This window comes from Oncorhynchus nerka, linkage group LG25, assembly GCF_034236695.1.
Source record: "Oncorhynchus nerka isolate Pitt River linkage group LG25, Oner_Uvic_2.0, whole genome shotgun sequence".
Lineage (NCBI taxonomy): Eukaryota > Metazoa > Chordata > Actinopteri > Salmoniformes > Salmonidae > Oncorhynchus > Oncorhynchus nerka.
In genome coordinates, this window is record NC_088420.1 from 36699603 (window position 1) to 36725505 (window position 25903).

A 25903-nucleotide genomic window follows, 5' to 3' on the forward strand; every position below is an offset into this window, starting at 1 on the left:
ACTGCCTCTGATCTGGTGGGCTGACTAAACACAAATGCTTTGATTGTAAATTAGTGTTGGAGTGTGCCCCTGGGTATCCGTAAATTTAAAAAACAAGAAAATTGTGTTGTCTGGTTTGCTTAATGTAAGGAATGTGAAATAATATATACTTTTACTTTTGATACATAAGTCTATTTTAGCAATTACATTTACTTTTGATACCTAAGTATTTTTAAAGCCAAATACTTTCCACGTTTACTCACCTAGTGTTTTACTGGGTGACTTTCACTTTTACTTAAGTAATCTTCTATTAAGGTGTCTTTACATTTACTCAAGTATGATCATTTGGGTAATTTTTCCACCACTGGCTATGATCAACCAGGTCAGATTAGAAGACTGGAGGTGTGGCTTAGTAAGGGCGTGGCTTTCATCTAGTTATTTTTTTGCTACCCGTGAGAGTAAATGTCATTCCGCTTAATTTGTTCTGTTGTATTGTCAAACAAATAAAGTTTGAGCACTGACATGTTGGTAGCTTATTGAGGTTTCCTTCCACCTGTATTTGTGGACTTTCCCCCATTCTTCTCTGCAGATCCTCCAAAGCTCTGTCAGGTTGTATGGGGAGCGTCGCTGCACAGCTATTTTCAGGACTCTCCAGAGATTTTTTAATTCCGGGCTCGGGCTGGGCCACTCAAGGACAATCAGAGAATTGTCCCGAAGCCACTCATGCGTTGTCTTGGCTGTGTGCTTAGGATTGTTGTCTTGTTGGAAGGTGAACCTTCGCCCCTAGTCTGAGGTCTTGAGCGCTCTGGAGCACGTTTTCATCAATATCTCTCTGTACTTTGCTCTGTTAATCTATCCCTTGATCCTGACAAGTCTCACAGTCCATGCCGCTGAAAAACATCTCCACAACATGATGCTGCCACCACCATGCTTCACTGTAGGGATGATGGTGCCATGCCAGGTGTGTGCCATTCCAAATCATGTCCAATCAATTGAATTACCACAGGTGGACTCCAATCAAGATGTAGAAACATCTCAAGGATGATTAATGGAAACAGGTTGCACCTGAGCTCAATTTAGAATCTCATAGCAAAGTGTCTGAAAATGTTTTCATAAAAAATATATATATATTTTCACTTTGTAATTATGGAGTATTGTGTGTAGATTGATGAGGGGGAAAAATAGGTTAATCCATTTTAGAATAAAGCTGTAACTTAACAACATGTGGATAAAGAGAAGGGGTCTGAATACTTTCTGAATGAGCTGTATTTCACCATAATGCCATGATGTTATCCACTGACACTACTGCTTTGTAATGTCAATAAACAAATCCTATACACAACAAAGAGTAAAACGTAAATAAGTAGAAACATTTGTATCCCCTAATCTGAAACATGTTTTAAGGGATAAATGGTTGATTAAAGCCAGATAAGGCCTGAGCTTCATTCTAATGGTAATGTTTTCACAGGACAGTAATCTAATGCTGAGTCCATTCTCCGAGCTTCTGGCCTACAGCCCACTGCAACTACCGTAGCAATCTGTCCATATTACAATAGCACTAGCTACCTCTCTCGCTCTTTCAAGGACAGTGAAGTCCTTGGCCCTGTTTTGCAAGGCTGACCAGTAAATTGTGTGTTTGGCTGTGAAACAGTAACAGTGGTGTGTCCAGCTAGCCAGGCCTGTAGAGGCTGTATGGGACTCATTCAGATGGTTATTGTGGAGCATTGAGACTGTTGACTGATTTGGAAAGGACATGTCTACTATTCATTATACCAGTGACCTAATGTCCTGGTAGTGGTACTGATAGAGTCCTGCTGTCAACGATATATCAAGATAGGGTAGGTCTCCCCAGGTAGAACCGAGCATTGGGAGAAGGAGAGTAGCAGAGGTCAAGCGTAGAGGAATAGAGCAATCTGAGGTAAAACAGTAGAGCTCATTGTAGAAAATAAACAGTCACAACCTCTCCGTTACAGCGTTCAATTACAGCACAGCATTCAATTTAAGCACTCCGTTCTACTATTCTCTATGCTTTACTGCTCCTCTCTTACTCACTCTGCCCTCCTTCTTTCCCTCTCTCTTTCTCTCTCCCTCCTCTCTCTTTCACTCTCGCAGCTCTCTCGCTCTCTCACACTTTCCCGTGCTCTACCCGCCTCCCCCCCTCTGGCAGTGCTGGCTCCCTCAGCTGCTTTCATTTGCCCTGTGTGCAGTGTGCAGTGTGGACAGGGCTAGGCTGAGCTGGGCTGTGTTGAAGACATATAGTGGATCTGTATAGTGAATTTGTGAGAACTACAGAAGGAGTGTCTCAGTAAAGACTCTGTTTCCCAAACTAATTGGATTAGGAACTGGAACATACTGGACCAGTTTTTCTACACTAACTTAAGACAGAGCTCTAAGCGAGGGGAGGCTCGAAGAGAGAAAATAGAAAACCATACAGAAAGTCAACACTGGAGAACTGCTGGAGCAGAGACCCACGTCAAGGCTGATCTCTAGCCCAGGTCCCCTCATCCACCCTGGGATCGGAATGGTGGGACTCCTCCTGCCTCTGACCTCCAACACTGGGGTGATGTGAGTCTGCTGTGTGGTTCCTGTTTAGCTCAGTTCAGTCCCAGTTAGTTAAGTTTGGCTCAGTTCTGTTTGACTTCCTTAGGCTGGCCCTTTATGACACTGACCCATACCCCTGCTGCTTTTGCAGGTTCTGTGTCTCTGGAACCCCTGACCCCTAACCCCTGAACCTAGGACAGATTCTGGTAAGGCTTTGCGAATTACTGTCTTCTGGAGGACTGGTGCTTCAGGGACCTGTCTGGCCTCTTTCTCCCTTGGATCATGGCCTCGATCTGGGGCACGGTGGTGCTGCTGTGTGGGGTGGTGGCTCTCTCTGGAGCCCAGCAGAAAAAGAGCAATGTTCCCCGGCTAAAACTCTCTTACAAAGGTCAGTCCACCTTACTCTGACATTTACTATACCATGTTCCTTTCCTATTTCTCCTATTACTCTACCAGAAGAATCCTCTATGCTGACTGTCACCTCACCAACTGCTCTCTATGTTTACTTGTCTGTATGCATGTCTGGCAGGGACAACGGTTTCTGTGGCTGTTTGTATTGAGAAAGAGCAGAAGCAGAATTGATATGAGGTTGTTGTTACTATTTGAGACCTATATAGGCTATAGGTTGAAATATAGCAGGACTCATGTCTAATATGTGTGTCAAGATAAAGTGCCACCCTTATTTCAGTGATGTTGTTTGGTTGCTTTTAGATAGTGTATAGTAGTGGCTTTATAAAGCACATTTTGAGCACAACCATAATCTAGTTGCAATAACTTTATTTTTTCCTAAAAATGAGAGATGCATGTTTGGTATGATCATTATTGAATAAAACATTTAATGTATAGCCTATGCACTCTGCACCATATGTTTGTATGTATCTATGTATCTCCCAGCTCTGGGAGATATCCACCTTTTCCACTGTGTGGTATAAGTCAGGTGGAACTGAACGATCTCTTATTTCATAGAATACTTTATCAGAGCATCCACATAATCAGCTATGCGTATGAGTGGACAGTGCTATCTTTTCTCTATTGTTGTCAGTTTGTTAGTAATCAGAGATGATAGAGTCTGACTTGCCAGTGGTTAAGTGAAGTATCACTCATCTATCTATCCTTCTCTCCCTCTTGTTTTCGTGGTTGTCGTTTTTCCGCTCTGTCGTTCCCTGCATGGTAATTATGGTGAGGATGAACGGTGTAAGTCTGTCTCAACAGATGGCTCTCCCAAACAGAGACATTTCTCTCTCAGCACCATCACACTCATAATTACGCATACACTCACTCACTCACACACACACACACACACACACACACACACACACACACACACACACACACACACACACATTCTCTCTCTCTCTCTCTCTCTCTCTCTCTCACAAACACACATGTACAAACACACATGTACAAACACACATGCATGCACGATCACATGCACTTTGGCCATCTGTAGGCAATGATACCTGTGTGTGTATGTATCAGTCATCTTTAAATCACTAGCCTTCTGGGATTTCTCTATTATACCACAGCACTGCACAGAACTACAAAAACACTACATGGCGACATTTTGCAGAGCCACACAGGCACAGCAGCACAGACCTGCACAGAGGTCAGGGTAGAATGTCAGTCTCTGATATGGATCCGTTCATACTGACTGTTTAATTATGATTATAGGCTTAAACGCTGGTGTGGATAAAAGCTAAATTACTTTATATTGCTAAACATTTGTGGGGTGAGATGTGAGGTGTGTGTGTGTGTGTCTGTATATGTATATGTGGCTTCTGAGTGTGTGTGTGTGTGTCTGTATATGTATATGTGGCTTCTGAGTGTGTGTGTGTGTGTCTGTATATGTATATGTGGCTTCTGAGTGTGTGTGTGTGTGTGTCTGTATATGTATATGTGGCTTCTGAGTGTGTGTGTGTGTGTCTGTATATGTATATGTGGCTTCTGAGTGTGTGTGTGTGTGTCTGTATATGTATATGTGGCTTCTGAGTGTGTGTGTGTGTGTCTGTATATGTATATGTGGCTTCTGAGTGTGTGTGTCTGTATATGTATATGTGGCTTCTGAGTGTGTGTGTGTGTGTCTGTATATGTATATGTGGCTTCTGAGTGTGTGTGTGTGTGTCTGTATATGTATATGTGGCTTCTGAGTGTGTGTGTGTGTGTGTCTGTATATGTATATGTGGCTTCTGAGTGTGTGTGTGTGTCTGTATATGTATATGTGGCTTCTGAGTGTGTGTGTGTGTGTCTGTATATGTATATGTGGCTTCTGAGTGTGTGTGTGTGTCTGTATATGTATATGTGGCTTCTGAATGTGTGTGTGTCTGTATATGTATATGTGGCTTCTGAGTGTGTGTGTGTGTGTCTGTATATGTATATGTGGCTTCTGAGTGTGTGTGTGTGTGTCTGTATATGTATATGTGGCTTCTGAGTGTGTGTGTGTGTGTCTGTATATGTATATGTGGCTTCTGAGTGTGTGTGTGTGTCTGTATATGTATATGTGGCTTCTGAGTGTGTGTGTGTGTCTGTATATGTATATGTGGCTTCTGAATGTGTGTGTGTCTGTATATGTATATGTGGCTTCTGACTGTGTGTGTGTGTGTCTGTATATGTATATGTGGCTTCTGAGTGTGTGTGTGTGTGTCTGTATATGTATATGTGGCTTCTGAGTGTGTGTGTGTGTGTGTGTCTGTATATGTATATGTGGCTTCTGAGTGTGTGTGTGTGTGTGTGTGTCTGTATATGTATATGTGGCTTCTGAGTGTGTGTGTGTGTCTGTATATGTATATGTGGCTTCTGAGTGTGTGTGTGTGTGTCTGTATATGTATATGTGGCTTCTGAGTGTGTGTGTGTCTGTATATGTATATGTGGCTTCTGAGTGTGTGTGTGTGTGTGTCTGTATATGTATATGTGGCTTCTGAGTGTGTGTGTGTGTGTGTGTCTGTATATGTATATGTGGCTTCTGAGTGTGTGTGTGTGTGTGTGTCTGTATATGTATATGTGGCTTCTGAGTGTGTGTGTGTGTGTGTCTGTATATGTATATGTGGCTTCTGAGTGTGTGTGTGTGTGTGTGTCTGTATATGTGGCTTCTGAGTGTGTGTGTGTGTGTCTGTATATGTATATGTGGCTTCTGAGTGTGTGTGTGTGTGTGTGTGTGTGTGTGTGTGTGTGTGTGTGTGTGTGTGGTTGGTCTTCTCTGTGAACCACAGGTTCCGGGGCGTGTAGAAAACCTGACCCCTACAGGTGGCACTCAGCACACACACACACACACACACACACACACACACACACACACACACACACGCACACGCACACGCACACATCCTTAACCCTAACTGCAGAGGGCAATAGGACAAGGGGTCAGTGAAGGGATGAAAAGCATGGTGGAAGTATAGCAATAGCCTCCTTACCTTAACATGGTCCAACTGTAACAACAGCAGGCCAGCACTATAAGACTACAGGGCAGCAGAGGGACAGGGTAGAGAAAGATATATCACTGGTCGCCAGAGGCGAGATTTTAATGGATTTCTGTACAGTGGCAGGGACATAGAACTTAAGCTTAGCTGTACAGTATGTCATACATGTGTCCTAGCCAGGAAAAGTGGAGGGCATATTGTTAAGTGTCTGGGAAATAGAGGAAGACAAAAGGAGAGTTTGAAGGAGAAGAAATGCGAGGGAAGGAGAGTGAAAGAGAGGGTACTTTAGTTTCATGGCCAGTGAGGGGACTTCCAGGAGCTCTGTCTCTGTCAGACCTATCCACCCCTTTGATACCCACAGCCAAGACACACGCAGACACACACACACACACACACACACACACACACACACACACACACACACACACACACACACACACACACACACACACACACACACACACACACACACACACACACACACACACACACACACACACTAAAACTTTCTCTCCTGCCCCCTTTCTCCCATGTTTCTCTACTCTTCTCTCTCTCCTCCTGAGGTCATGTACATCTTAGTAGTAATGTTATCCACTGGTTTGAGTCTGAATAGACTTTTAATCAGAGCATGGAATGAGGGAGGTTAATTTCAAATGTTTAATATATAAGGATGTTTATTTGTCTATACTTTACCCATCAGTATCCCACAGAGATGGCATGCTGAAATATGCTTGTGTGAAGCCTGGTGTTGTGGACAGTGACTAGGGAACATACAGAGAAGGAACTGCCAGTGGGAATCACACATTCTTTCAAGTTTTGCAATGTATGTTCTGAAAGTTTGCATTAAAATAAAGTGTATAGGCTAATCTACATAGTTTCAGTGGAGGAGCCAGATGATACATTTTACAGGCGTTTTTTACTATAAAAAACATCTAAATGAACTGATTGGATCCCCCTCACCTACTGAACGAATGTACTATACAGCACAGAGCACGAATCACACATTCCAGTTTTGCAATGTATGTTCTGAAAGTTTGCATTAAAATAAAGTGTATAGGCACCCCAGACCTAAATGAACATTGGTCAGAGAAAACAGACAATTAAATGGAGGACATTCATCCCAGGGGCTATCACTATTATAAACAATTCCCCATGTGGGCAGGTGTGGGGTGGGGTAGGAGGGTAGGAAAGGTATCTGCCTGACTGTTCCTATTTTTTGTTTCCTGTTGTGTTTCCTATATGTGTTGTTTAGGCCTATGTGATGTGTTAGAAGTAGTATGATTTCCTCTTGTAGGACAAAAGTGAATCGGAATCGGAATTGGTTTTACTTTTCCATCACATGAACGTCTTGATGCAAATGCATTAATATAGTTTTATTCAATCAATGAATCAAAGTTTAATGCTGGAATTATTTTCTCCTTCATGGCATGAGGAGTGATAGCTCATGAACTGAAGAAAATTTAGGCCTATACTATAAGATTGATTGCCTTCCTTCTCTCGTTGATATGTTTTACACCTTCCCAATTCAGACCCAAACACACATTTGAGTTACACACACGGGGACTTCATTATCATAATGTGGGATGTGATGGGTATATGGTCTTTAAAGTTAGGAAACAAGAATCTCAACCTACAGCGGTCAAGTGATTTAGCATTATGTCACGCCCTGACCTTAGAGAGCCTTTTTATTTCTCTATTTGGTTAGGTTGAGGTGTGATTTGGGTGGGCATTCTAGTTTTCCTATTTCTTTGTTTGGCCTGGTATGGTTCCCAATCAGAGGCAGCTGTCTATCGTTGTCTCTGATTGGGGATCATACTTAGGCAGCCTTTTTCCCCCCTTTAGTTTGTGGGATCTTGATTTTGTATAGGTGCTGTGTAGCCTGCAGAACTTTGCTTCGTTTTTTTTTTAGTTTTGTTTTTGGGTGTTTAAATAAAGTAAGATGTTCGCCTACCACACTGCACCTTGGTCTAATTCATCCAACGAACGTAACACATAAATATAAATAAGTACCAAAAATAAAAATAAAGTGTAAAAAGTGTAAAACATGCATGTGAAGATTAATTACAATATTAGTGGGAATATGTCCATGATAAAGACAGTAGGATATAATTAGATAAATTAGAAAAAAATATTATTTGAGATGTAGCCACCACTTGACTGTGGGTTGCTATTTCTAAAATCAATATGGACAGCGCCCGGTGCTGAAAGTTGAGTAGACAAATTAGCAAGAGGGTTTTGTTGGATCACTAAGAAATAAGAGGTATAGGTTTAGCTGTTTGACAGATTATTATGCAATTATGTTATACTGTCACCATGCACTCCTTAAAGAGGCCTACCTCCTTTCTGCGTCAGACTCGGGCCACATGTCTGGGGTGGTAAAATGACGATGCTTAGATTCATAATGACATCTCAGATGTAATTATTTGCACACAGCGACAGTAGATTTGAAAACAAGACACACTGGTTTGGCAGTGGAAAAATAAGGTAAGATGAATATATTTTAATAGAGTAAGTAGGCCTATTCATGAATACATAGGTGGTTTTAACAATGTAATCAGATCAAAATTAATATGTTATTGTCAATGAATTGACTAGCCCACTAACCACGTGTTAAATGTGTAGTGTAGTGCTTTGAATTGGGCAGCTAGTAGGCTGTTTGTTAATAGGTTAATTATGTTCTGGCGCACCGACTAGCTACAAACTCAGGAACAAATTGGCTGGAGGCCAAAACTAGTTGCCATCCCCTGTTATATATTTAAGTAAAGGGCATGAGGGGGTGTGGTATATGGCCAATACACCACAGCTAAGGACTGTTCTTATGCATGACACAACGCGGTGTACTTTTGTACGGCCATTAGCCAAGGCATATTGGCCATATACCACAAAACTTTGAGGTGCCTTAATGCTATTATAAACTTATTATTAAAAAATCTAATCAAATCAAACTTCATTTGTCACATGCGCCGAATACAATAAGTGTAAACCTTACCGTGAAATGCCTACTTACAAGCCCTTAACCAACAGAAAATATTGACCAAATAAACTAAAGTTAAAAAAATAATAAAAAGTAATAATAACAAGGCTATATACAGGGGGTACCGGTACCGAGTCAGTGTGCAAAGGTACAGGTTAGTTGAGGTAATTTGTACATGTAGGTAGGGGTGAAGTGAGTAGCAGCAGTTTACAAAACAAATGGGGGCAGGTCAATGTTACTATTCTGGTGGCAATTTGATTAATTGCTCAGCAGTCTTATGGCTTGGGGGTAGAAGCTGTTAAGGAGCCTTTTGGTCCTAGACTTGGTGCTCCGGTACCGTTTGCTGTGTGGTAGCAGAGAAAACAGTCTATGACTTGGGTGACTGGAGTCTCTGAGAATTTGATGGACTTTCCTCTGACACAGCCAATTATATAGGTCCAGGATGGCAGGAATCTTGGCCCCAGTGATGTACTGGGCTGTACGCACTACCCTCTGTAGCGCCTTATGGTCAGATGCCAAGCAGTTTCCATACTAAGCGGTGATGCAACCGATCAGGATGCTCTCAATTGTGCAGCTGTAGAACTTTTGATCTGGGGACCCCCATGCCAAATCTTTTCAGTCTCCTGAGAGGGAAAAGGTAATGTTGTGCCCTCCTCATTACTGTCTTGGTGTGTTTAAACCATAATAATTTGTTGGTGATGTGGAGACCAAGGAACTTGAAACTCTCGACCCGCTCAACTACAGTCCTGTTGAAGTTAATGGGGCCTGTTCGGCCTGCCTTTTCCTGTAGTCCACGATCAGCTCATTTGTCTTGCTCACACAGCATTCTCACATAGGTGTTCCTTTTGTCCAAGTGGGAAAGGGCGGTGTGGTGTGCGATTGAGATTGTGTCATCTGTGGATCTGTTGGGGCGGCATGCACGTTGGAGTGGGTCAAGGGTGTCTGGGAGGATGCTGTTGATGTGAGCCATGACCTGCCTTTCAAAGCACTTCATGGCTATTGACGTGAGTGCTACGGAGCGGTAATCGATTAGGCAGGTTACCTTTGCTTCCTTGGGCACAGGGACTACAGTATGGTGGTCTGCTTGAAACATGTAGGTATTACAGACTCGGCCAAGGAGAAGTTGAAAATGTCAGTGAAGAAACTTTCCAGTTGTTCCACGCAAGCTTTTTGTACACATCCTGGTTTGTGAATGTTGACCTGTTTAAAGTTCTTGAAAAGTTCTTGCTCACAGCCTTGCCACATCCGACGAGGGTCAAAGCCAGTGTAGTAGGATTCAATCTTAATCCTGTGTTGACGCTTGTTTGATGGTTCGTCTGAGGGCATAGCGGGATTTCTAATCAGTGTCCGGATTAGTGTACCGCTCCTTGAAAACGGCAGCTCTAGCCTTTAGCTCAACGCAGATGGTGCCTGTAACCCATGGCTTCTGGTTGGGATATGTACGTATGGTTACTGTGTGGACGACGACGTCAATGCACTTATTGATGAAGCCGATGACTGATATGGTATAGTCCTCAATGCCATTGGATGAATCACGGAACATAGTCCACTCAGTGCTAGCAAAACAGTCCTGTAGCATAGCATCCGCGTCTACTGACCACTTCCGTATTGAGCAAATCACTGGTATTCCTGCTTTAGTTTTTGCTTGTAAGCAGGAATCAGGAGGATAGAATTGTGGTCAGATCTGCCAAATGGACAAATGTATGCATCTTGGTGTGTGGAGTAAAGGTGTTCCAGAGATTTTTTCCCTCTGGTTGCACATGTGACATGCTGGTAAAAATTCTGGTATAACTGATTTAAGTTTGCCTGCATTAAAGTCCCCGGCCACTAGGAGTGCCAGTTCTGGATGAGCATTTTCTTGTTTGTTTAATGGCCTTATAGAGTTGGTTGAGTGCGGTCTTAGTGCCAGCATTTGTCTGTGATGGTAAATGGACGGCTACGAATAATATAGATGAGAACTCTCTTGGTAGGTAGTGTGGTCTACAGCTTATCATAAGGTACCTCAGGTGAGCAATATCTCATGACATTGGCAAATAGCTTCTTCTCTGTTCTGCCGGTGCATGGAAAATCCTGCCAGCTCTATATTATCTGTGTCATCGTTCAGCCATGACTCAGTGAAACGTAAGATATTACAATTTTTAAGGCACTAAGGCACTGCATCTCAGTGCTAGAGGCATCACTACAGACCCTGGTTCGATTCCAGGCTGTGTCACATCCGGCCGTGATTGGGAGTCCCATCTGGCTGTGCACAATTGGCCCAGCGTTGTCCGGGTTAGGCTTTGGCCGGTGTAAGCCATCATTGTAAATAATAATTTGTTCCTAACTGACTTGCGTTGTTAAATAAAGGTTAAATAAAAAAATGTAGAACACTTCACTGTTCATTGTCTATACTCCACCCCTCAGACATATATAACCTGGAGTCTCTGTGTTGATATGATCAGGAGAAGCTTTATCTGCTGTTACCGAGCAAACACACACAGCCATGTGGATGTCAGCTGATCTATAACAACAAGGCCTTGAGATATAGGGCACCATACCATACAATACTGGCTCATATGTTTTATTGCTTAGATGTGCTTCTGATATTTTCTATCGCAGCACTTAACTCTCCCTATGCTCTCCAGCCCAGAGACAAAGAAAGAAAGAGAGAGACAGAGAGAGACATAGAGACAGAGACAGAGAGAGAGAGAGAGAGAGAGAGAGAGAGAGAGAGAGCAAGAGAGAGAGAGAGAGAGAGAGAGAGAGAGAGAGAGAGAGAGAGAGAGAGAGAGAGAGAGAGAGAGAATGTAGGATCAAATAATTAATTTATAAAGGTCTCACATAAAATAAAGCTGTGTCTTAACTGAGAGTGAGACAGAGAGGGAGGAAGGTGGAGGATGAAGTGACTGGAGAACGGAAAGGCAGAGATGGAAAGAGAGAAAAGAGAAAGAGGCAAAAATAGTTTGGGTGAGGGGTGACATGGAGAGCGCATTGAAATAAAATAGAGTGGGGAGGGTGGACCATATTGCATCTGAGAAAGGGGGAAAGTTGAATGGAGAGTGTGGGAAAGGAAGAAACATGAATAGTGGAGATAGGGAAAGGTTAACAGCTGACATCTTGTGACCCCACTTCCCATATATCTGTCTGTCTGTCTGTCTGTCTGTCTGTCTGTCTGTCTGTCTGTCTGTCTGGCCACCTGTCTGGCCACCTGTCTGGCCACCTGTCTGTCTGTCTGTCTGTTGTCTGTCTGTCTGTCTGTCTATCTGTCTGTCTGTCTGTCTGTCTGTCTGTCTGTCTGTCTGTCTGTCTGTCTGTCTGTCTGTCTGTCTGTCTGTCTGTCTGTCTGTCTGTCTGTCTGTCTGTCTGTCTGGCCACCTGTCTGTCTGGCCACCTGTCTGTCTGTCTGTCTGTCTGGCCACCTGTCTGTCTGTCCGCCTGTCTGTCTGTCTGTCTGTCTGTCTGTCTGTCTGTCTGGCCACCTGTCTGTCTGTCTGTCTGTCTGTCTGGCCACCTGTCTGTCTGTCCGCCTGTCTGTCTGTCTGTCTGTCTGTCTGTCTGTCTGTCTGTCTGTCTGTCTGTCTGTCTGTCTGTCTGTCTGTCTGGCCACCTGTCTGTCTGGCCACCTGTCTGTCTGGCCACCTGTCTGTCTCTCTTTCCAAATGAGCCCCTATGCAGAATGCGAGTGAGTAGTAGGTCTAGGAGTTGATTCTGACCAGGAGGATACAGATAAGAGTTGCTGTGTGGATCCACATATGCTTAATCGTGCATGTGTGTGTCTGTATGTCAGCAGTTGTCCCTGTTAATTTTTTAATAATCTCACTATACTCTGGTGAATGGTTTTCATGGATACTAGTCCCACACAAAAACACCCACTCACCTGAGCTGTGGTGTGTGTTAACATGGTGATTCCCGGACTGGCTCTCTACATGTCTGACACGCCATTGTTTATACGACAAGCAGGCTGGGATCTATGCAATTAGCTGCTTACTTTTCACACAGTGGATAGCATATACAGTAGGATTACAGTAACACACACCTCTGTATCTTTGTTTGTTCAGGTGTGTGTGTATGTGTGTGTGTGTGCTTGGGGTGGGGGGGGGGGGGTAATGCTGGGGTGTGTGTAGGAGAGGAGTGCTTTCAATGAAAAGTGGGGTGTGTTTGTGACAGAGCAGATGAAGGGCACTTGAGGGAATATGTTTCTAACTAGAAGCAGGCGGTCTCTCTCTCTCCCCTCTCTCTTTATCTCTCCCCCTCCGTCTCTTATTCTGTCACTCGTCTTTCTACTTCCTTTGCCCATTTTCCCTTACATTGCCTTTTTCTTAAACTGCATGCATCCATAACTGCATGTATCCATAACTGCATGTATCCATAACTGCATGTATCCATAACTGCATGTATCCATAACTGCATATCCATCTCTCTCTTATTTTACTTTGTCCACTTCTCTCCTCTTTTCCTCCCCCATGTTCTTTCCCTTCTCCTCTCTCGCTCCTCCCTCCCAGGGGTTCTGACATATAAACACACTTCAGATAGGGGGCATTCTCCCTGCTGAAACATTCATGATGTACACATTTATTCATTCCCAGAGAGAGAGAGAGACATAAAGAGAGACAGAGAGACAGAGAGAGAGATAACGATACAGATACTGCACTGCCAATAGTTGAAGTTTCAATCGTTTCTGAGAATTCCACTTCCTGATGTACACAAAATACATCCTGTGACAAACAGAACCGAGTCACTAATAAACGTTTCAATTTATTACAAAGCAATACACCCTCAGCTAACAACCAACTGCACAATAAGGTGTTGATTCAGCATATAGCACTCTGAAACCTATCATCGGCTAAAGTTTTCGTTATCACACATAGTAATACATCTACTAACATACATCTACTACCAATCCCACATTTAGAATAGCATCTAGCAACTGGCTGTAGAGTGGTTGTAGAGAGCTTTCAGGTGGGTTGTATATTGGCTGTAGCGAGGATTCGTGTTGGTTATAGATTATTGATTGGTGTAACACAGAAGCTGAAAACATACACAGTGTAATGTATGACTGTGGTGTGACCTGGACTACGTCAACAGAACATTCCCATTAGTCTAGCGAGCTATACCTCTACCCACACACAGTGATATTAAACACATGGCCATAATGAACATGACTAATGTTTCTCCAGAGAACACTCACAAATGGCTGTCACTATTTCAGGAAAAACACTACTTGACGAAAACATTTCAGGGAAAATACTCTTGTTCTACCAAGCTCAGGAGTCCAACCCTCTGGAGAGCTGTCCAACCATCTTATGTATTCTGATAGATGAGACCAATGGTAATACATGGTAGCTAGGTTTTTGTAGTTCATCTGTGTGAAGAAATGTGCTTCTAAGATCAGACACAGATCTTGAACAAACAGATATTCCACCTAGCTTTCAAGCCATAAGTGAGAAGGGAGTATGCCACTACTGCCTACGTCAAACCACATTGGTCTGTGGGGAGAGAGAGGGAGAGAGAGAGAGAAGAGAAATATAAATGGTAGAGTGTAGGGACTAAGGCGCCCAGAATTACAGGGTGTTACAGACACTCATCTTAACAGTTCCTCAGAGAATTTACGCTGTGGTTACATTTACATTTACATTTAAGTCATTTAGCAGACGCTCTTATCCAGAGCGACTTACAAATTGGTGCATTCACCTGGTTACTTCATTATTGCCACTTATCTCACACACACACACTCACCCTGTCCCAAACTCTCTCCCTGTCTCTTCCCCTCTCTCCCTCTATCCCTCACTCTCTCCCTGTCCCTCACTTTCTCCCTGTCTCTTCCCCTCTCTCCCTGTCTCTTCCCCTCTCTCCCTGTCCCTCACTCTCTCCCTGTCTTTCCCCTCTCTACCTGTCCCTCACTCTCTCCCTGTCTCTTCCCCTCTCTCCCTATCCCTCACTCTCTCCCTGTCCCTCACTCTCTCCCTGTCTCTTCCCCTCTCTTCCTGTCCCTCACTCTCTCCCTGTCCCTCCCTTTCTCCCTGGCTCTTCCCCTCTCTCCCTGTCCCTCACTCTCTCCCTGTCTCTTCCCCTCTCTCCCTGTCCCTCACTCTCTCCCTGTCCCTCACTTTCTCCCTGTCTCTTCCCCTCTCTCCCTGTCCCTTACTTTCTCCCTGTCTCTTCCCCTCTCTCCCTGTCCCTCACTCTCTCCCTGTCTTTCCCCTCTCTCCCTGTCCCTCACTCTCTCCCTGTCTCTTCCCCTCTCTCCCTGTCCCTCACTCTCTCCCTGTCTCTCCCACTCTCTCCCTCTCCATGTCCCTCCCCTCTTCCCCTCTCTCCCTGTCCCTCCCACTCTCTCCCTGTCTGTCTCCTCCCACTCTCTCCCTGTCCCTCACTCTCTCCCTGTCTCTTCCCCTCTCTCCCTGTCCCTCACTCTCTCCATGTCCCTCCCTCTCTCTCCCTGTCCCTCCCACTCTCTCCCTGTCCCTCCCACTCTCTCCCTGTCCCTCACTCTCTCCCTGTCTCTTCCCCTCTCTCCCTGTCCCTCACTTTCTCCCTGTCTCTTCCCCTTTCTCCTTGTCCCTCACTCTCTCCCTGTCTTTCCCCTCTCTCCCTGTCCCTCACTCTCTCCCTGTCTCTTCCCCGCTCTCCCTGTCCCTCACTCTCTCCCTTTCCCTCACTCTCTCCCTGTCTCTTCCCCTCTCTCCCTGTCCCTCACTCTCTCCCTGTCCCTCCTTCTCTGTCCCTATCTCTTCCCCTCTCTCCCTGTCCCTCTCCCTCTCTCCCTGTGTCTTCCCCTCTCTCCCTGTCCCTCACTCTCTCCCTGTCCCTCATTTTCTCCCTGTCTCTTCCCCTCTCTCCCTGTCCCTCACTTTCTCCCTGTCTCTTCCCCTCTCTCCCTGTCCCTCACTCTCTCCCTGTCTTTCCCCTCTCTCCCTGTCCCTCACTCTCTCCCTGTCTTTCCCCTCTCTCCCTGTCCCTCACTCTCTCCCTGTCTCTTCCCCTCTCTCCCTGTCCCTTACTCTCTCCCTGTCTCTTCCCTTCTCTCCCTGTCCCTCACTCTCTCCCTGTCCCTCACTCCCTCCCTGTCCCTCACTCTCTCCCTGTCTCTTCCCCTCTCTCCCTGTCCCTCCCTCCTCCTGACTTTCGCTTATTCACAATATTCACAATACCTCTTCATCATTTTATATTTTTCCTTATATTTTTCCTCCCTCCTCTCTTTCCCTCTCTCCCTCCCACACACAAATGTACGGGTGGTCAGCTGGTGTGGGCGATGGGTGTTGGTGGGTTCATTGGGTGAGGAGAGAGTGTGAGAAGGAATGGTGTGTGCATATGTGGGTGGGTACGTGTGTGTGTGTGTGTGTGTGTGTGTGTGTGTGTGTGTGTGTGTGTGTGTGTGTGTGTGTGTGTGTGTGTGTGTGTGTGTGTGTGTGTGTGGTGTTAGAGATGGAGTGTGAGTGAGATTTAGGTGTGAGAAAACAATTTTGGCAGCAGGTAAAGGTTACAGTTTCATCTTGAAAGGCGGTCAAAATAACACCCCTCAGGTTGCAAACATTGTATTGTACAATACTGGGCTGTTTTTTGACACTGACCTAATGGTTGTTGTGGTTTACCAGAGCCTACAGGAAGACTAAAACTAAAATTGTTTCCCAGATAGGTCACTGCAAATTTTCTCATAAAACAAAATCTGTCCAGTCGTGGTGATGATTATAGAACGTTTCTATGTAACATTCACCTGATATTACAAGAAGGTTCCTAGAACACATTTAATCTGTTCTTTAAAAAATCCCAGAATATTTAATTAGGTTGTGGGAACGTTGTGTGTGATTCCCAAAAGAGTTTCCAAACACAAAAACTGTCCAGTTGTGCTAATTATTGCAATCGTTCTATTAGGTTGCAAAAAACTGTCCAGATGTGCTAATTATTGCAATCGTTCTATTAGGTTGCAAAAAACTGTCCAGATGTGCTAATTATTGCAATCGTTCTATTAGGTTGCAAAAAACTGTCCAGATGTGCTAATTACATTTACATTACATTTAAGTCATTTAGCAGACGCTCTTATCCAGAGCGACTTACAAATTGGTGCGTTCACCTTATGACATCCAGTGGAACAGCCACTTTACAATAGTGCATCTAAAATCTTTTAAGGGGGGTGAGAAGGATTACTTTATCCTATCCTAGGTATTCCTTAAAGAGGTGGGGTTTCAGGTGTCTCCGGAAGGTGGTGATTGACTCCGCTGTCCTGGCGTCGTGAGGGAGTTTGTTCCACCATTGGGGGGCCAGAGCAGCGAACAGTTTTGACTGGCCTGAGCGGGAACTGTACTTCCTCAGTGGTAGGGAGGCGAGCAGGCCAGAGGTGGATGAACGCAGTGCCCTTGTTTGGGTGTAGGGCCTGATCAGAGCCTGGAGGTACTGAGGTGCCGTTCCCCTCACAGCTCCGTAGGCAAGCACCATGGTCTTGTAGCGGATGCGAGCTTCAACTGGAAGCCAGTGGAGGGAGCGGAGGAGCGGGGTGACGTGAGAGAACTTGGGAGGGTTGAACACCAGACGGGCTGTGGCGTTCTGGATGAGATGTAGGGGTTTAATGGCACAGGCAGGGAGCCCAGCCAACAGCGAGTTGCAGTAATCCAGACGGGAGATGACAAGTGCCTGGATTAGGACCTGCGCCGCTTCCTGTGTGAGGCAGGGTCGTACTCTGCGGATGTTGTAGAGCATGAACCTACAGGAACGGGCCACCGCCTTGATGTTAGTTGAGAACGACAGGGTGTTGTCCAGGATCACGCCAAGGTTCTTAGCGCTCTGGGAGGAGGACACAATGGAGTTGTCAACCGTGATGGCGAGATCATGGAACGGGCAGTCCTTCCCCGGGAGGAAGAGCAGCTCCGTCTTGCCGAGGTTCAGCTTGAGGTGGTGATCCGTCATCCACACTGATATGTCTGCCAGACATGCAGAGATGCGATTCGCCACCTGGTCATCAGAAGGGGGAAAGGAGAAGATTAATTGTGTGTCGTCTGCATAGCAATGATAGGAGAGACCATGTGAGGTTATGACAGAGCCAAGTGACTTGGTGTATAGCGAGAATAGGAGAGGGCCTAGAACAGAGCCCTGGGGGACGCCAGTGGTGAGAGCGCGTGGTGAGGAGACAGATTCTCGCCACGCCACCTGGTAGGAGCAACCTGTCAGGTAGGACGCAATCCAAGCGTGGGCCGCGCCGGAGATGCCCAACTCGGAGAGGGTGGAGAGGAGGATCTGATGGTTCACAGTATCGAAGGCAGCCGATAGGTCTAGAAGGAGTGCAATCGTTCTATTAGGTTGCAAAAAACTGTCCAGATGTGCTAATTATTGCAATCATTCTATTAGGTTGCAAAAAACTGTTGCCTGATGTTGCAAGAAAATTCCCAGAACACGTTTTATTTTCTTAAAAATGTCCTAACACATTTATTTACATTGTGGGAACATTGTGGGGATATGACAAGATACATATTAGAGAGAAATATTATTGTGTGGACATTTTTGTGTGGAATGTTTTTGTGTGGAATGTTTTTGTAACATCAGGTGAATATTTTTTGCACCCTAAAAAATACACTGTAGACTCATCTGTACAACTGGACAGTTTTGTGTTTTGGGAACATATCTTTTTTGATGTCCCCACAATGTTCTCACCAGACTGTTCCCACAATCTAATGAAATATTCTGTGAACCTTAAATAATCGATTAAGGACTCAATGCAATCTGTAATGATTCAGCTTTACAGATTCCGCAATATAAATATAAAGGTAATATCTGATCGAGCCGACATATGTAGCGTTTACCGTGAATGCATTCTCTGCTGAAGCGGGAATATTGCTTTTAAATTTCATTCACGGTGTAACGCTGAGCTTCCCTAAATGTTTTTATTTTGTAGGAAAGGTCTTGCAACCTCCGACGATTGTTTTATACAAACATTCTATAATCATTACCACAAATGGACAGTTCTTGTGTTATGAGAAAATTTGCAGCGACCTAACGAATGTTCCGGGAACGTTCACTGAACCAATGATGGTTTGCTGGGAAAACATTACTGGTACATGTACATTATGTTATTAGATTAGCTGGAAACCGAATGAGAACTTTTGGGGAATGTTCAATGGTGGTTGTTATAGATGTTGTGCGCATTTTAATACAACAATTTAAATGACCTCATGGTTGTTGTGATTTCGCCAGTGTCTACTCTGAGACAGGCTGGTCATTCTGTATGGAGAATTGTCTCCGTCTTCCGCTGTGAGTTTGTTCTGTGGTCCAGTTCTGCTTGGCTGGCCAGTCAAGGTCAGTTCCCCCAGCCAGACCATTTGGTCATTGCCACAATTTGGTCATTGCATCTGATTCATAGAATACATATTTGTTGGACACAAACTAGTGTGGGGAAGAGGGTGTGAGGGAGAATGTGTGATTGGGCAAGAAAGATCACACTAACATTTTTTTTATTAAATCTCAGCCAAAGCACCCTCTCTTTCTGGTACCTCCCTAGGCTTTTGGAGTTGAGATCGTGTCCCTGCTGCTACGCTATTAGGAAAAATGGTTCCAAAAGGGTTATTCAGCTGTCCCCATAGGATGACCCTTTTTGGTTCCAATTAGATACCTTTTTTATTGCAGGTAGAACCCCATGGAACAATTCTTTTTTTTTACAGGAACCAAAAAGGGTTCTTCAAAGGGTTCTGCTATGGGGAGAGTGTAGGATGTGTCTTCATGTGGGGATGGGATGTTTCCCCTCTGACATTATGATATACTGAGGAGACAGGTCAACATGTGCTCTATAAGATGCTGTTCTATTAGATGCTGTATGCTAAGACTTCACTAATTCCCTTTTTCAAACTATAGGAAGTAATATGGTTACCAATTGTTAATGCTCTCTCTCTCTCTCTCTCTCTCTCTCTCTCTCTCTCTCTCTCTCTCTCTCTCTCTCTCTCTCTCTCTCTCTCTCTCTCTCTATCTATCTGTCTCTGTCTCTGTCTCTGTCTCTGTCTCTGTCTCTGTCTCTGTCTCTGTCTCCTCTCTCTCTCTCCCCCTCCCTCTGTTCTCCTCTCCAGAGATGTTGGAGTCTAATAACTTGGTGACGTTTGAGGGCCAGGTGAATAGCTCTGCCTACCACACGTTCCTATTGGACGAGGAGAAGGGTCGTCTGGTGGTGGGAGCCAAGGACCACATATTCTCCTTCAACCTAGTCAACATCAGCAGAGATATGGCACAGGTAACAGTTACAATACACTTATAATGCATTATAATCAATACACTTGCATATATACACCATAGTCTGTCTGCTTGTAGTCTGTCTGACTATACAGATGTAGGAGCCAGTTTGCTACAGAAGGAAAATAATCCTGCAGCAAAAAGAAATGTGAATTATTATCTGGATTATCGTTAATGAATAATTTTTTAGGGGTTGATAGACTTTTCGTAAGGGAAACTAATGTCTGAAATTTTTGGTGGAAACCTTTTTAAACCTCAAATACACTACAAGTTTAACATTTCCTGCATTTCAGGAAAATGATCCTGCAACAGGGTGATCAAATTAAGATCTTACATCTGTAGCTATCTCACCCCTGTCAGTCTTAGCCAGTTTCAGCCAGGGACTCTGTTTCTACCATAGAAACATAGATAGAGGACTCATCTTTGAATCTGTGCCATTATAACATCTGTGACAGCATAGGCAGTGCTATTGAGGCAATCTCCATTTTTAAGAATGACATTTTCTTCTTTACTATTGGCTGATCCCTCCTGATGACCCGGTTGAACATGACTCTAACAGGGTCACCAGGAGGGATAAGCCAATAAAGTTGGAAGTCCCACCAAGGTGACTACATTAAAATGGTGGAAGCACTCAATGGCGCTGCCTGTGCTAATACAGCCTTTTGGCACCTAGAGGCCTCTATCATTCTCCATGGTTTCTACAGAGAAGTGGCTGATGATTCATTCAGATCTGAGCTGTCGTGCAGGATCTCACACTGGCATGTTAGCCACTCCACGCACACCTGGATGAATAATACGTAATCGAAAACAAAGTGGAGAACAAATCGCATTGTGACCCACTACACACATATACACATGTGAACATACACAGGCTCGCAAGAAGACACATACACATGAATGAAATCTCATAAAATATGAGCTCCCTCCTACAAAAGTACATTATGTAGTAACGTTGCTGGCAGAACCACCTCAGCTAATTTAAGTCCTGTTAGCTGAACAGCTGCTTGGTCGAGGGACTAGGGTTAGGGACTGGTTGAAGTTAGGATTGCTAGTGGCTGATTAAGGTTATTATATCTATGTGTATTGTGTAGTGAAGTATCCTTATCTCTCTGTGTCTGTGTAGATCCCGTGGCCTGCCTCCACCTCCAGAAGAGACGAGTGTAAATGGGCAGGAAAGGACCTAATGGTGAGTAGCTACCTCATCTTACACCATCTCTCCCTCCCGAAGTACTACTTTTTACACTACAGTGGGTTTATGTCATCTGGGTGTTGACACATGGACAGGAAGCTCGAAATCTGATCACAATCCCCTTGCCAAGATAGAGACATTACATGAACTTAATCAACTAGAGTCCAACTAGACTGTAAAAAAAATCCATTGATGAAGTCGCCGCAATTTTTCCGATGAGAATGCTCAGTGGCACATTTGAAGATCAGGAAGTGCCATATCAACATGTCACCATCTTGCTTCATGTTTTTGGAAATGTTGCATGCGCAGTTTGAGCTACTCTAGGAAGTGACGTTGCAGGCTAGCTCAGTGTATCTTAAGTTGAAGGCTGGGTACTGCAGACTACCAATAGCAACTAAATGATCCTTTGTCTGTGTGTGATTTTAAAGTAATCAGTTCAAGGACATACATCTGGTGAAATAGAAATAATTGTTGGTACCATGATTGATTTGATTTTTATTTTATATACTGTATATATAGCCACCAATATTGACCACAAAGATCGTCATTTTCCCAGTCACTATAATGGGGTATCCTGTTTTCTGGAAACAATGCCTGCAGTACTGCAGTCGGCCTTCAACTTGAAATTCTCAATGCGAGGGGACAGTCGTTCTCCCCTGGTCTAACAATAGAACAGTTGACCTAACCACTGGGATACGGGGCTAACAGTGGACAGCCAATGGGCTTACAGTCACTACTTTCAACACAGGAGCAGTGTCCTACTGTAACATCAGCTATGGCTGTGTAGAGACAGGTATTTGTTAAATAGAGCATGGTTTCTGTCTACACAGTCATATTGGCATTAGAAATTCGCACTGCTATATCAAGATCATTTAGGTGTGGTTTTTCCTCAGTCTAAGAAGAGTGATGTCGATACCAGCAGCACCTCTATGCTACATATGTCCTTCTTGCATGACTAGCTCAGTCGTGTATATTTGTCCCGTATACCTGCAAGCAGTACATTGTGTAAAGACTCAAAGAGACAGTTCCATCTCTCTCCTTCTGACTTCCCTCTCAGACACAGCCTGGGGCCATGTGTTGACTGCAATATAAAATCATAGCTCCGTCTGTCTCACTGAGTTCACAGGCACAAGGTCAAGCTATGCTGAGTTTCTATGGGGTTGATTTGAAGGGCCATCAGGTCTTTTGTGTGTGTGTTTTCTGTAAACATTCTGGAAGGGATGAGCGGGGAGCCCTGAAGGATGGTCTTTGTGTGTGAAGGGCAGAGGAGACAGGGAGGAGAGGAAGACAAAGAGGGCAGAGGGGAGAAGGAGAGAGAGAGAGAGGTAGCAGGACTACAGATGCCCTTTGATGAACTTGAACAAAGACACTTGTGAACATGCCGCAGGGAAGACCGTGAAAGAGAGATGAGAGAGAGAAAATAATAGAAGCAGACATTTCTAATTTACTCTACATCTATGAAGAAAGGAGGGTGATACACAGAGCCAGGGAAAAATTAATTAAATCTGCACATCTGCACAACCAGCTAAACCACCCTGAAATGTCAGACAACTCTTTGGAGGACAACAAAGGCATACCCAATCAACAGAGCTGCTTCCTGTTGATAAAGTCAGATCAATTTAGTCATGCATTATTTGTGGTTCTGTTTTCTCTTTTTCCCATCAGTGTGATGACATTAATTGTCATGTGAGGTCATGCCTGTTGCCTGCTCAGGCACGAGCTGACAGATCACGGGAAACAGGCTTTACATCATGGAGACAGACACACTACACTCACTACACTAAACAGTCAACTCAGATGTGGTTACAGTATGTAATGCTCATAACATTTTATTGTTGTGGGAAGGTTGCTGGTGCGTTGCAGGCTAGTTGCAGGGATGTTTCTGCATTAAAAAGTCTCACTGTTGATGTCCGTCATAAAATCCCAGCTGTTTCAATACTCATCACATGTCCCTGAGCCTTTCTGATCAGGAGTCAGGATAGGAGAGAGGTCATTCAGTGTATATGGGGAGGGGGAGATGGAGAGAGAAATATAGGAGAGAGATATAGAGATCATTAAATAAAGAGAGAAATGACAGATTACTAGCCTCAATCTGAGTTGTTGAGTTATTACACAGCACAACAGTCTGGATTATCTCTGAAACAGCAGAAACAGCACAACAGCATTGATACAGTATAACCAATCAGGGCTGTTCCTTTCCCCAACATTGTTATTCACATGTAGTTGAAGTAGTTTCCTGCATATTCTTGGAATATTATTAATAGATGATTATTATTTATTCTGATTTCAGATGCCCTTTATTCCCTCAACCTAAACATTTGTTTTCCCGCATAGCTCTACTGTATGTGATGTTGTGTTAAGTCCAGAGTGGGCTAACACTTTTCTCTGTCCAGTGGAACAGCTCTGGATAGGAGTGCTTACTTCTGATGGACAAACTGGGTTTTGACCCAAATGGGCAGGACTGGGTTTTTACCCAAATGGGCAGGACTGGGTTTTGACCCAAATGGGCAGGACTGGGTTTTGACCCAAATGGGCAGGACTGGGTTCTGATCCAAATGGGCAGGACTGGGTTCTGATCCAAATGGGCAGGACTGGGTTCTGATCCAAATGGGCAGGACTGGGTTTTGACCCAAATGGGCAGGACTGGGTTCTGATCCAAATGGGCAGGACTGGGTTCTGATCCAAATGGGCAGGACTGGGTTCTGATCCAAATGGGCAGGACTGGGTTTTGATCCAAATCAACAGGACTGGGTTTTGATCCAAATGGGCAGGACTGGGTTTTGATCCAAATTAACAGGACATGATTTTGCCCCAACAGCTTCAGAAAGCTTTATTCTTTGTGTACGTTAGTTGTTTTAATAGTCTGTTTATCTCCTGCGTACCCATGATATGCAGTGGTGCAGAGGTCTAAGGCACTGCATCTCAGTGCAAGAGGTGTCACTAAAGTCCCTTGTTTGAACCCAGGCTGAATCACATCCGGCCGTGATTGTGAGTCCCATAGGGCGGCGCACAATTGGCCCAGCGTCTGGCCGGTGTAGGCCGTCATTGTAAATACGATTTTTCTCCTAACTGATTTGCCTAGTTAAATGAAGGTCAAAAAATATATACAAAATCTCTCTCTTTTTCTATCTCCAGAGTGAATGCTCTAATTTCATCAAGGTGTTACAGCCATTTAACCAGACCCATCTGTATGTATGTGGAACCGGAGCCTTCCACCCTGTCTGTGCCTACCTGGAGGTGGGGAAGAAACTAGAGGTATACCCACCTGCATTGTAACTATTCACACATGTATTCATCTTTCTGTCCACCCATCAGTCTGCTTACTCTAGTAATCTAGCTCTAGTGTTCTGCTATTTACTGACCAATATGACAACATAAGCCATGGAAGAGGGAATGTCATGGTTTTTGCTGTCTGATTCAAGCCTTATATGAGCTGCAGCCAGATTACAGTATTAACAAAAACTCTACACTATAATGTGTGATTATGGTTTTGGCTTTCGATTTAAAACTATAAATCGTTGCGATATTCTCTGAATCGTAATGATTCACTGATGGCCTGAAGAAAAATGTTTTTATTCGTTCAGTAAATGAGGTGGAAAATTCCATCGTCCAAAACATCCTCAATTCATTACTTTACAAATGAAACGCTGTGTGTTTGCGTGTGTTCTATACCTCCTCTTCGTAATGTCAGTGAGTCAGGCTTTTCATATTCATTAGACTGCAGAGAATTAGAGAGGGAGAATGTCTCTGAGAATAGTCGTCCCCGCTCTTAACTGCCCGGCTGGGCCCACATGTTCAAGTGACTCTATGAAAGGGGTGTCCAACCCTGTTCCTGGGGAGTTAACTTCCTGTAGGTTTTCGCTCCCACCCCAGTTGTAACTAACCTGGTTCAGCTTATCAACCAGCTAATTATTATAACCAGGTGTGCTAGATTAGGGTTGGAGTGAAAACCTACAGGATGGTAGCTCCCCAGGAACAGAGTTGGAGAGCCCCGGCTCTATGAGAATGTAAAATATCAAAATCTGCAAAAATGGAGATACAATGTTTTTTTCCAAGACGCCAACATCATGCATTGACTTCAATCAGACTTTGCGGTAAAATCTGAGTTCTAAATGCTCTTTATTTTGACCTATTTCTTATGTAAACAGGACAGTGTGTTCAGGCTGGAGCCCCAGATAGAGAACGGTCGGGGGAAGAGCCCTTATGACCCCAAGCTGCTCACAGCATCCGTGCTCATTGGTGAGTGACCCAAAACAAACTCACACACTCAACTTTCTTTATCAAGGCACTAATTTACCCCAGAACTTTTCACACACATAAAGAGGAAGTTAAACCTCTTCTCTCATCGCCACTCATTCATTATGCATATTTACAGTTAAGAGGAAGTGGATAAATGACAGGGCTGGGTATATGCAGTATAGCAGGGCTGCCCAACCCTCTTCCTGGAGATCTACTGTCCTGTGGGTTTTCAGTCCAACCATAATTTAACACACCTGATTCTACTAATTAGCTGCTCAACAAGACCTTAACTAGCTGAATCAGATATGCTAAATTAGGGTTGGACTGAAAACCTACAGGACAGTAGATCTCCAGGAAGAGGGTTGGGCAGCCCTGCAGTAAGGT

General features: G+C 44.2%; 1 protein-coding gene across 1 annotated transcript in view; it reads left to right on the forward strand.

Annotated features, from left to right (window-relative positions):
• The first annotated feature begins 2188 nt into the window (after nt 1–2188).
• The window catches only part of LOC115109460 (semaphorin-3ab-like), a 33812-nt gene continuing 10097 nt past the window's right edge, over nt 2189–25903 (forward strand). The window contains exons 1-6 of the mRNA XM_029634364.2: nt 2189–2544; nt 2672–2908; nt 19932–20092; nt 21215–21277; nt 24416–24535; nt 25429–25519. Of these exons, the coding sequence (XP_029490224.2) occupies nt 2803–2908; nt 19932–20092; nt 21215–21277; nt 24416–24535; nt 25429–25519 (541 nt within the window). The 5' untranslated portion in view covers nt 2189–2544; nt 2672–2802. The remainder of the gene's footprint in view (nt 2545–2671; nt 2909–19931; nt 20093–21214; nt 21278–24415; nt 24536–25428; nt 25520–25903) is intronic.